Source organism: Salvelinus alpinus, chromosome 6 (assembly GCF_045679555.1).
Source record: "Salvelinus alpinus chromosome 6, SLU_Salpinus.1, whole genome shotgun sequence".
NCBI classification, from domain to species: Eukaryota; Metazoa; Chordata; class Actinopteri; order Salmoniformes; family Salmonidae; genus Salvelinus; species Salvelinus alpinus.
This window is the reverse complement of record NC_092091.1, coordinates 55400897-55413859: the sequence shown is the minus strand read 5'-3', so window position 1 is coordinate 55413859 and position 12963 is coordinate 55400897. Positions and strand designations below refer to the sequence as shown.

At 44.3% G+C, this 12963-nt stretch overlaps 1 protein-coding gene across 1 annotated transcript in view; it reads left to right on the top strand.

The window, feature by feature from the left end:
- Positions 1-12963, top strand: part of LOC139578910 (atrial natriuretic peptide receptor 1) — a 34698-nt gene that overhangs the window by 10853 nt on the left and 10882 nt on the right. The window contains exons 14-23 of the mRNA XM_071407044.1: positions 902-998; positions 1851-1949; positions 2323-2400; positions 2699-2803; positions 3074-3145; positions 3331-3496; positions 3790-3942; positions 4039-4228; positions 8081-8224; positions 8583-8706. Coding sequence (XP_071263145.1) covers positions 902-998; positions 1851-1949; positions 2323-2400; positions 2699-2803; positions 3074-3145; positions 3331-3496; positions 3790-3942; positions 4039-4228; positions 8081-8224; positions 8583-8706 — 1228 coding nt within the window. The remainder of the gene's footprint in view (positions 1-901; positions 999-1850; positions 1950-2322; positions 2401-2698; positions 2804-3073; positions 3146-3330; positions 3497-3789; positions 3943-4038; positions 4229-8080; positions 8225-8582; positions 8707-12963) is intronic.

Genomic DNA, 12963 nt, shown 5'->3' with positions numbered 1-12963 from the left:
TTTTCTCGTCATGAACTCACCCAAAGCCCCATGTGTGTGTGCATGTAATTTGTGTGTGTGTGTGTGTGTGATTGCGGTGTGTGTGAACCCACTCCAACCTTAGGAATAAGTCATTAGCTCGAATATCTCGGTGGCTCAGCCTCTAGTTTAAACTACATGACCCTTTCATGTGATGCATTTTCCTTTCCAAATGATTACTATTATTATTAATAATGGAGAGAGAGAGAGAGAGAGAGAGAGAGAGAGAGAGAGAGAGAGAGAGAGAGAGAGAGAGAGAGAGAGAGAGAGAGAGAGAGAGAGAGAGAGAGAGAGAGAGAGAGAGAGAGAGAGAGAGAGAGAGAGAGAGAGAGAGAGAGAGAGAGAGAGAGAGAGAGAGAATGGTACACTGTACTACTGTGAAGGCCCTATCTGCAGCCGACGTGGAGGCATTGTGTTCACGACACATGAAACACGTTCTGCCATTGTTTATTAGGTCGAGCAAGTTAGTCGATTTTAAATTGTGTGCAAGTTCCATATAATAGGTATGCAGTATTGTTGCGGACACTAAAATGATCTAAATGCATGAAACAAGAATTTGACAATTGTGTTCCCCTACCTGTAAATTAAGTAGATGAAATATATTTGACATTGTGTATAAAAAGCCCGTTGAACAGGTGCCAGTGTTGTGACCCAGGCACAAACACATGCATGTGGAAATCCCAACAGTTGCATATGCACTGCACCCCCAATGGAACAGGCTTTGACGTTGCTTGGGACTGTTATACGGGGGTTTTACATACAATAGAAAACCTGCACAGTTTCTCAGGAGAAACACAATTCGACGTCGTTGCCCATGTAGTGTTAAGTGCAGTAGGCCATCGTGATGTTTTTTGACCCAGGAAGTACTTCTCTTGTGACACAGGAAGCACGTCATCCAGAAGAAGGTGTCTGTGGTCCTATGGAGGATTAGCCCCGGCGATGTCACCATGATGGGGCACAGCTCGTCCTCGGCAGGAAAGGTGAGTCACTGGCCACGTTCCAGGCTGACTACGCTGCAGACGCCTGCCAGATCTCTCAAGCCTGGATAGGTGTTTCAACGTATCAGCGAACATCGGATGCCTGACTGCACAGTTGATGATGTTGCACATTATCTTTGGTTGATGCCAAACCCCCCCAAAGCCTGTATTCCCTACAGTACCACCTTACTCTCCTTTCCCGAGTACTGCAGCGTTACGACCGTACTGAAGCAAGCACTTTTTTCTATTCCTCTACTTTCTTTTAGAGCATTATCATTTTTTCAATGACCATACTACAGTACCTTTACTATTATGAATTGGTACTCAACTTTGCCCAATTAACTACTCCTCTCGGTTACTATGCCCTGTTTTGTTGTTTAATGAAAACCACAACTAAGGAGAAACAACAAATGATTCAGTGTCATGACTTTGACAAGGATCAACTAATTAATGCAGGTTTTCCACTAACATATGTCATTTATCAGACACTTTTATCCAGAGGAACTTACAGTCATGGATGCATACATTTTAAGTATGGGTGGTCCCAGGGGTCAAACCAGCTGTCCTGGAATTGCAAACACCATGCACTACCAACTAAGGACCACAGAGAATCTCACACTCGCACGCACGCACACTCGCACGCACGCACACACACACACACACACACACACACACACACACACACACACACACACACACACACACACACACACACACACACACACACACACACACACACACACACACACACACACACACACACACACACACACACACACACACACACACACACACACGTTCATAATAAAGTACATAATAAAGTACATGATAAAGTGGATTGCTGTGTGTTTACAGGTACCGTACCTCAACTCCGAGTCCATCCATGCTTCTCTGGAGTCCATCCTGGGAAATATGAAGGACAGTCCATCCTCCCACAGAACGGCCGTCTATAAAGTGAGAATTGCTTGTCCTCATTGCTAACTTTTACAATGTTGCATTTAGGGCCTTGTGTTTTTCCTATAAGTGCGAATCAATTGCTTGTCCATATTGGCAACACTTTACTTATACAATGTTGCATTTAGGACCATGAGTTTTTCTCATAACTTACTTGACTGGAGGGGGAGAGAGAGGTAGAGAGAGGTGGGGGGGGAATATAACTTTGGCCCAGAGTTTTTCCGGGCTAGGCGTTATTTATATTCCATCCCCACCATGCCCCAGAAGCGGAATAACTACACTATAACTACTATTTTTCATCATCATCAACGTGGGGATTTGGGTTATTTTTAGTCTGCCATTTTGGCTCTTTCGTTCCCCCTGGTGCTTTCAGGAGAACATCTGTTCAGTGCGACTGCTGAATGTGAAGAGTGTGTGTCAGAACAGAGAGATGCTCACTGAACTGAAGCAGGTGAGGCCCTCCTCGTTGTGGTGTTTGTGTCTGTTATCGAGCATTAGTAGAGAGAGGAGTGCTTAACGTGCATGTTATGAATTCTGTAAGTTTATAATTTTGTCATATCTGTTTTATATGGACTCCACTTTCTCTCTCTCTCTCTCTCTCTCTCTCTCTCTCTCTCTCTCTCTCTCTCTCTCTCTCTCTCTCTCTCTCTCTCTCTCTCTCTCTCGCTCTCTCTCTCTCTCGCTCTCGCTCTCGCTCTCTCTCTCGCTCTCGCTCTCTCACACACACACATGTGCGTGCATGTGTGCAGTGTAGGGATTTGAGCCACCCAAACATCTGCAGCTTCATTGGTGCTTGTCTGGAACCTCCACAGCTCTTTCTGCTGACTGAGTACTGTCCTAAAGGGAGCCTGCAGGTAACACGCACGCACGCACGCACGCACGCACGCACGCACGCACGCGCGCACGCACGCACACACACACACACACACACACACACACACACACACACACACACACACACACACACACACACACACACACACACACACACACACACACACACACACATACACACACACACACACACACACACACCACTGCTTTAAATGCACATAACCCTCCCTTCACTGCTTCTTCGATACATCACAAGAGCATAAAGTCCAATTGCACCTCCCAAACTCCAGGACATTTTGAAGAATGGTTCCATTAAGCTTCACTGGAGCTTCAAGTTCTCCCTGATGCTGGACATTGTCAAGGTACATTTTCTCAAAACTCTCGATTTTTTTCATGCCGTATAAGTTACATAATGTTTATGGCTGTCTCAATGGGCGTGATACAAGGCAGATAAAACTGAAGTGGAAGTTGATATCTGTGTAATTCCAGTCTGTGGGGGAATTGGTCCTATCAATCTGAAAAGTGTGTGTGCGCGTGTCTGCTTCAGGGGATGGACTACCTGCACCGCAGCCCCCTGCGCTCCCATGGTCACCTGTCGTCATCTAACTGCGTGGTGGATAGTCGCTTCGTCCTAAAGGTGACCGACCATGGCCTCAGTCTCAGAAGACCCCCCGGCCAGGACGAGGAGGGCTGGTCTAAAGAACACTGGACATGTGAGTGTAGGGTCGCAACATTCCGGGTAACATTCCCCAAATTCTCAGCTTTCCCAGAAATCCCAGTTTCTCTGAATCAGGAAGGAATAAGCAGCATATCCAGAATCTTACAACCAGGATTTCTGGAAGACCTTGGAATTTTGTAAAGTTACAATAAAGCGAAAGGGGCGAGAAAGAAGAAATGAGAAGAGGGAGAAAGAGAGACAGAGAGAAAGAGATTACAGATACACAGCTGTAAACAGTATAACTAACAACATGAGCTTCTCATACATTAAGCCCCTCTCTCTTCCCAGCCTTGCTGTGGAGGGCCCCGGAACTGCTGAGGGACAGCATGCCCTCCTCTGGCACCCAGAAGGGGGATGTCTACAGTTTTGGCATTATTGTTCAGGAGGTGGTGTACCGCAGGGGCCCTTTCCATATCCCCAACAACAACCTCGAGGCAAGAGGTACGTAGAGAGAGACCCCCATACCTTGCTGATCTGGGGTGTGTTCTCTCCTCCTCGCTGTCTTATTCAACAGTCTCTCTCCCCCCCCCCCCCCAGACATAGTGGAGGGGGTCAAGGCCGGGGTGTGTGTGGGGGGCGGAGGTAGCCCCCTCAGGCCCCACACGGACAGTTCAGAGTGTCCAGAAGGTGTGGAGGCTCTGCTGGGGGCGTGCTGGAGTGAGAGGCCCAGTGACCGACCAGACTTCTCCTCCCTCAGAGTGACCGTAAAGAGACTCTGCCCCAGCGGGTGAGACACCACAGTGCACAATCACATATACACTGAGTTACAGAAGATTACGAACACCTTCCTAATATTGAGTTGCACCCCCCTTTGCCCTCAGGAAAGTCTCAATTTGTTGGGGCATGGACTCTACAAAGTGTCGAAAGCGTTCCACAGGGATTCCACAGGGATGCAGGCCAATGTTGACTCCAATGCATAGATGATAACAACAGAGAGTAGCAGCGGTGTAAAAGAGAGGGGGGGGGGGGTCAATGCAAATAGTCTGGGTAGCCACTTGATTAGATGTTCAGGAGTCTTATGGCTTGGTGGTAGAAGCTGTTTAGAAGCCTCTTGTACCTAGACTTGGCGCTCCGGTACTGCTTGCCGTGCGGTAGCAGAGAGAACAGTTCATGACTAGGGTGGCTGGAGTCTTTGACGATTTTTAGGGCTTTTCTCTGACACCGCCTGGTATAGAGGTCCTGGATGGCAGGAAGCTGGCCCCGGTCATGTACTGGGCCGTACACACCACCCTTTGTAGTGCCTTGCGGTTGGAGGCCGAGCAATTGCCATACCAGGCAGTGATGCAACCCGTCAGGATGCTCTCGATGGTGCAGCTGTAAAATCTTTTGAGGATCTGAGGACCCATGCAGAAATCTTTTCAGTCTCCTGAGGGTAATAGGTTTTGTCGTTCCCTCTTGTCTTGGTGTGCTTGGCCCATGTTAGTCCCACAGTTGTGTCAAGTTGGCTGGATGTCCATTGGGTGGTGGGCAGTGCTGCAGTTCTGACACACTCAAACCGGTGTGCCTGGCACCTACTGTACAACCGTACACCGTTCAAAGGCACTGAAAGCTGCAATATGTGACTTTTTGAGCGACCTGACCAAATTCACATAGAAATGCTAGTCATAGATCTGTCATTCTCATTTAAAGCAAGTCTAAGAAGCGGTAGATATATTCTATGTGCGCTATGTCTATGGTTCCCATTCTTGAGTTTCGTTTTTGCGTCTTTTACTTTCGGTTTTGTATATCAGCTTTAAACAGCTGAAAATACAATCATTTTGATTATAGGAAAGATACAGTATTTCACAGCGGTTTAGATGGTACAATGATTCTCTACACTATATATACTTGCTTGTTTTGTCACATAAATTGAAATAAGGCGAACTACTTGAATTTTAGCAACCAGGAAATGGCAGAGCGATTTCTGCGTAGTGCATCTTCAAATCTTTTGTCTTGCCCATTCACCCTCTTAATGGCACACACAATCCATGTCTCAAATGTCTCAAGGCTTAAAAATCCTTCTTTAACCTGTCTCCTCCCTTTTCATCTACACTGGTTGAAGTGAATTTAACAAGTTGAGTTGATTCACCTGGTGAGCCTGTCACGGAATGAGCAGGTGTTCCTAATGTTTTGTACACTCAGTGTATATCAAAGATGTCCGAACAAGAACACAGTGAGACAGTATTGTCACAAGATGTCTGAAGATCTTGTCGGTTCAACCCCACCACTCCGACCGTAAGATAGGATGTTTCTTTTTTATTGTTGCAGTTCCAGTTCAGTTTGACAACTCTACTTGTGTGTTAAGTACCCTGTGCTCCCTCTAAATGTTGTAGTGTTAAGGGCAATAAAGGCTCTGTTGGGACTAAAGATCTCTGAGAGGGCCGTTGGGCACATTACACACAGACTGGGTTCAAATAATATTTGTTTTCTTTCAGACACTTTATCCGTGCATGCCTGGCACAATAGAACCAATACAATTGTCCCAAAATGTTCAACCATGCCCAACTGGTGCTGCAGGCAGGCTGAAGCAAACGCTCAGCGTATTTGAATAGTAAACAAATACTACTTGAACCCAGGTGCTGCACTAGGAAAGAACAACAGAGAGTTGCGGAGTGGCGGAGGCTCCATTATACAGGTTAGGGATAAAACAGGGCAGATTCCTGGGAAAGAGAGAGGGGAAGAGAGAGAGAGACATGCAGTGCAGCACACACACACAACACACAAACACACACACACACACACACACACACACACACACACACACACACACACACACACACACACACACACACACACACACACACACACACACACACACACACACACACACACACACACACACACACACACACACACAGTCTCTAGAGACAGGCACTGTCAGCATGCATCACGACATTAATCCTGCTCAGAGATAGAGGGAGGGAGAGAAAAAGAAAGGAGGAGAAGGTAGCATGGGGAGCAACAGATAAGGAGAGGAGAGGTGCAGAGGAAGTACACACGCATATCCATGTGACAACCAACCAAACTTCCTTTGAGCATCCAACTAATACCCTTTCCCGTAGTGTGTGCGCCTTCATCTGTGCATGTGTGCATGTGCCATTGTCTGTGTTTGTTTGTGTGTGTGTGTTTCTGAGTGCATACTGTATGTGTGTATGTTTTTGTGTGTGCATGCATGTATAGTGCATTAAGGAAGTATTCAGACCCGTTCCCTTTTCCTACATTTTGTTACGTTACAGCCTTGTTCTAAAATGGATCAAATAAATAAACATCTCATCAATCTACAAACAATACCCCATAATGACAAAGTGAACACAGGTTTTTAGATTTTTATGCAAATGTATTAAACATAACAGAAACAGAAATACCTTATTTCCATAAGTATTAAGACCCTTTGCTATGAGACTCGAAATTGAACTCAGGTGCATCCTGTTTCCATTGATCATCTTTGAGATGTTTCTTAAACTTGATTGGAGTCCACCTGTGGTAAATTCAATTGATTGGACATGATTTGGAAAGGCACACACCTGTCTATAAGGTCCCACAGTTGACTGTGCATGTCAGAGCAAAAACCAAGACATGAGGTCGAAGGAATTGTCCATAAAGCTCCGAGACAGGATTGTGTCGAGGCACAGATCTGGGGAAGGGTACCAAAAAAATTATGCAGCATTGAAGGTCCCCAAGAACACAGCGGCCTCCATCATTCTTAAATGAAAGAAGTTTTAACCACCAAGACTCTTGCTAGAGCTGGCCACCCGGCCAAACTGAGCAATCGGTGGAAACAAGCCTCTATGATCTGATGAACCAAGATTGAACTCTTTGGCCTGAAGGCCAAGCGTCACGTCTGGAGGAAACCTTGCACCATCCCTACGGTGAAGTGTGGTGGTGGCAGAATCATGCTGTGGGGATGGTTTTCAGAGGCAGCGACTGGGAGACTAGTCAGGACCGAGGGAAAGATTAACGGAGCAAAGTACAGAGAGATCCTTGATGAAAACCTGCTCCAGAGCACTCAGGACCTCAGACTGGTGCGAAAGTTCACCTTCCAACAGGACAATGACCAACTGTACACAGCCAAGACAACGCAGGAGTGGCTTCGGGATGAGTCTCTGAATGTCCTTGAGTGGCCTAGCCAGAACCCGGACTTGAACCCGATCGAACATCTCTGGAGATACCTGAAAATAGCTGTTCAGCGACGTTCCCCATCCAACCTGACAGAGCTTGAGAGGATCTGCAGAGAAGAATGGGAAAAACTCCCCAAATACAGGTGTGCCAAGCTTGTAGCGTCATACCCAAGAAGACTCGAAGCTGTAATCACTGCCAAAGGTGCTTCAACAAAGTGCTGAGTAAAGGGTCTGAATACTTATGTTAATGTGATATTTAATGTGATATTTTTTATTCTTTAGAAACTAGAAATAAATTATACAAACCTGTTTTTGCTTTGTCATTTGGGGTATTGTGTGTAGATTGATTGAAAAGAATAAGGCTGTAATGTAACAAAATGTGGAAAAAGTCAAGGGGTCTGAATACTTTCCGAATGCACTGTATACGTTTGTGCTGCACATGTCTGTGTTATCTGCTCATGTATATGTGTGTCACCCACCAGCGTGGGCGAGAACATTCTGGATGACCTGCTGTCCCGCATGGAGCAGTATGCCACCAACCTGGAGGAGGTGGTCAGCGAGCGCACCGCCCAGCTCCTGGAGGAGAAGAGGAGGGCCGAGGGCCTCCTCACTCAGATGTTGCCACGGTAACACACTCCCACACACACTTGTCTCCTTTCGGTTTCGATGCAGATGAGGAAAGAAGGTTTGTTGACGAGCAACCTTTTTTTATATCTCCTGTCTATATTTCTCTCTTTGTGTCTGTCTTTCTTTTTTGCCGTGTTCATGTCTGCCTCTCATTTGGCTAGCAGCCTGTCTTGTGGACACCTGGGTGGGGGTGGATGACAACATGACCTTGTGTATATGGAACACCAGAGTATCACTGTCCATTTTTAGAAGCAGTGCAAAGTTCATGCGATCCCTCCATGTTTGTGTGTGTGTGTGTGTGTGAGTGCTTCTGTCTGTCTGTGTGTGTCTGTTTATATTTGGTGTCTGTATTTATAGATCGGTGGCTGTCCAGCTGATTGCTGGGAAGACGGTGCGGGCGGAAACCTACGACTCTGTCACCATCTATTTCAGTGACATCGAAGGATTCACCGCCATGTCGGCCAGTCTCACGCCAATGCAGGTAGTCAGATGACCTTGAACTTCCTGTCTCCGCACACTGAAAGGGGAACTCGATTTTGAGGGTGCATGTGTCTAAAATGGGGTTATAGGGCTCTGGTCAATGTAGTGCACTATATAGGGCAGTGGTATTCAAACTATTCGAATAGCGGAGACCTGGGAACCCAGATCTCATGACACAACCTTCAAATCGATACATTTTGATTTTTACATCAACAAATAACCTTCAATTCAATGCATTCTCAAACATTTTTGTATATTGCCCCGTACAATAATATGTACTCTTGTTACTTTCCCCCTAAATTATATATTTTTTATTTGGCGACCGCACTGCAGTTCTCCCGCGACCCCATGAGGGGACCCCAACTTAAGGTGCCATTTGGGACACAGACTTTATGAATTTTTATGAATTAATATGGAAAGATGAGAAGAACTACAATGGCTTCAGAAAGTATTCATACCCCTTGACTTTTCCACATTTTGTTGTGTTACAACCTGAATTTTAAATTGATTAAATTGAGATTTTGTGTCACTAATCTACACACAGTACCCCATCGTTACTAAGTAGAATTATGTTTTTTGAAATGTTTACAAATAAATTCTAAATTAAAAGCTGAAATGTCTTAAAGAAACGTCTTATGGCTGCGATCCCGTTAACGGGATCGATATGACAACAGCCAGTGAAAGTGCAGGGCGCCAAATTCAAACAACAGAAATCTCATAATTAAAATTCCTCAAACATACAAGTATCTTATACCATTTTAAAGGTAATCTTGTTGTTCATCCCACCACAGTGTCCGATTTCAAAAAGGCTTTACAGCGAAAGCACCACAAACGATTATGTTAGGTCACCGCCAAATCACATAAAAACACAGCCATTTTCCCAGCCAAAGACAGGAGTCACAAAAAGCAGAAATAGAGAAAAAATGTATCACTAACCTTTGATGATCTTCATCAGATGACACTCATAGGACTTCATGTTACACAATACATGTATGTTTTGTTCGGTAAAGTTCATATTTATATAAAAAAATCTCAGTATACATTGGCACGTTATGTTCAGTAGTTCCAAAAACATCCGGTGATTTTGCAGAGAGGCACATCAATTTCCAGAAATACTCATAATAAACATTGATCAAAGATACAAGTGTTATACATGGAATTTTAGATCCACTTCTCCTTAAAACTTCTTAAGACTAGGGGGCGCAGTTTTCGCTTTTGGCTAAAAAGGCGTACCCATTTGAAACTGCCTATTTCTCAGCCCCCGAAACTAGAATATGCATGTAATAGTCGGATTAGGATAGAAAACACTCTGAAGTTTCGAAAACTGTAATTTTTTTGTCTGTGAGTTAAACAGAACTGATATTGCAGGCTAAAACCTGAGGAAAATCCAACCAGGAAGTGGCCCTGTTTTTGAGACCTCTCTGTTCCCATGCATCCCTATTGCCCATATAAAGGGATATCAACCAGACTTCTTTTTCTATGTCTTCCCTAAGGTGTCAACAGCCTTTAGACATAGTTTCAGGCTTTTATTTTGAAGGATGAGCGTGAACGACCACATTGCGTAAGTGGATAGGTGGGGGCTCTCCGAGTGATTTTTGCGCAAAAGTGAAAGGCAGCCATTGTTTCTCTCGGTCCTAGTGAAAAGCCAACTGTCCCGGTTGATATATTATCGAATAGATATTTGAAAAACACCCTGAAGATGGATTATAAACAACGTTGGACATGTTTCTGTGGACATTATGGATATAATTTGGAAATTTTTCCGGCGTTGTCGCGAACGCTCTTTCCGGTGGATTCCTGGGCATAACGCAGCAAACAAACGGAGGTATTTGTATATAAAAAATATCTTTATGGAACAAAAGGAACATTTGCTGTCTAACTGGGAGTCTCGTGAGTGAAACCATCCGAAGATCATCAAAGGTAAACGATTAATTTGATTGCTTTTCTGATTTTCGTGACCAAGTTACCTGACGCTAGGTGTTCTTATTGTTTTGTCGAGCGATCGATAAATTTACACAAATGCAAGTATTGCTTGCGCTGTAAAGCATAATTTCAAAATCTGAGACGACAGATGGATTAACAAAAGGCTAAGCTGTGTTTTGCAATATTGCACTTGTGATTTCATGAAATTATATTTTATTATGTACCGTTCGTGCTAGGCTAGGCTATGCTAGTCAGCGTTTCTGATGACATTTATCCCGGATCCGGAATGGGTGGTCCAGAAAGGTTAATGCAACCGTTGTGTCAGATTTCAAAAAAGCTTTACGGAAAAAGCAAACCATGCAATAATCTGAGGACGCCGCTCAGATCCCAATCAAGACAAAAAGATATCCGCCATATTGTGCAGTCAACAGAAGTCAGAAATAACATTATAAATATTCACTTACCTTTGATGATCTTCATCAGAATGCACTCCCAGGAATCGCAGTTCCACAATAAATGTTTGATTTGTTCGATAATGTCCATCATTTATGTCCAAATAGCTACTTTTGTTAGCGCGTTTGGTAAACAAATCAAAACTCACGAAGCGCGTTCACTAGTTGCAGACGAAATGTCAAAAAGTTCCGTTACAGTCCCTAGAAACATGTCAAACGATGTATAGAATCAATCTTTAGGATGTTTTTAACATAAATCTTCAATAATGTTCCAACCGGAGAATTCCTTTGTCTTCAGAAAAAGCAAATGGAACGGGAGCTACCTCTCATGTGAATGCGCGTGACCAGCTCCTGGCACTCTGCCAGACCTCTGACTCAAACCCCTCTCATTCAGCCCCCCTTTACAGTAGAAGCCTCAAACAAGTTTCTAAAGATGGTTGACATCTAGTGGAAGCCTTAGGAAGTGCAACATTACCAATATCCCACTGTATCTTCAATAAGGACTGAGTTGAAAATCGACCAACCTCAGATTTCCCACTTCCTGGTTGGATTTTTTCTCAGGTTTTTGCCTGCCATATGAGTTCTGTTATACTCACAGACATCATTCAAACAGTTTAGAAACTTCAGAGTGTTTTCTATCCAAATATACTAATAATATGCATATATTAGCAACTGGGACTGAGGAGCAGGCAGTTTACTCTGGGCACCTCTGGGCACCTTATTCATCCAAGCTACTCAATACTGCCCCCAGTCATAAGAAGTTAAGTGTCAGTAAGTGTTCAACCCAAAGTCCAAGTACTCAAAAGTGGAGCTGCAGTTTTTGTGGCAAGCGTGTGTCTTTCGCATTGGAGAGAGGTCTGGGAGGGAGCGTATTCTGAAACGGACATCAAAACACATCATAAGACATTCATAATACATTAAAAACACATTCATAGGGCATTCATAGCACATTGTAAGACGTTCATAACATTAAAATGCATTCGTAACACATTTATACGACATCAAAAGAGATTCGTAACACATCGAAGACATTGCAGAAACACTGTTCTCTTTTATTTGAACAGCAGCTGGAACAGGATACATCCTTCCTCACATTAAGCTAGTTTTTCTGTAGCTTTCTGCATGAAAGATTAGTACCCTTTTCACACTATTGACCGACCCGAATGGTACTGTGCTGACTGGGACATTTTCTTCTCACAATGTCCTTTCCCACACAGTTCCGAATCCGGCATCTATGCTTAGCTCTTCTCAGTAGTGTCTGCATAGATGCACATACTGTCTGCATCTCAAACATCCCATCTATTGCCATACTTTTGACCAGAACCCTATGGACACTCGTCAAAAGTAGTACACTCACTAGAGAATATGGTGCCATTTGGGACGCAGGCATTGGCTGTAGTTAAACGATACTGTAGCATACTATGGTAAAAGGGATACAGACAGACAGTGTATTGATATGTCCCCTGGGGGCTGGTGCTATTACTGGGTCAGTCACTTGTAACCTAAGGTGTCCGACTCAAACACAGAGTGGAACTGACGCGTAGACGCATGCTATTTCTGGATGTAACACACACAGCTGCATCTCAGCGGAAAATGTTTGTCACCTCCGTGTATATTTGTGTGTGTGTGTGCAGTAGCGGTGCTGAGGTAAAATCTATGGGGAAGCCAAGCCAGTAAAAAAAAGCCATATTACAACCTATGTTGTGGTATTTGTGCCGTTTGCTCTATAACCCATTTAGTTCATATGCCACCGTGATATACAATAAGGCCGTGACAACAAAAAGAGAACGGTCACACAGTGGAGGAATAAATTCAACTGCAGATAGGTCACAAAACTGGAGAGCAACATCTGTCCGGTGAAGTCCACCAAGCAAATATTGCAT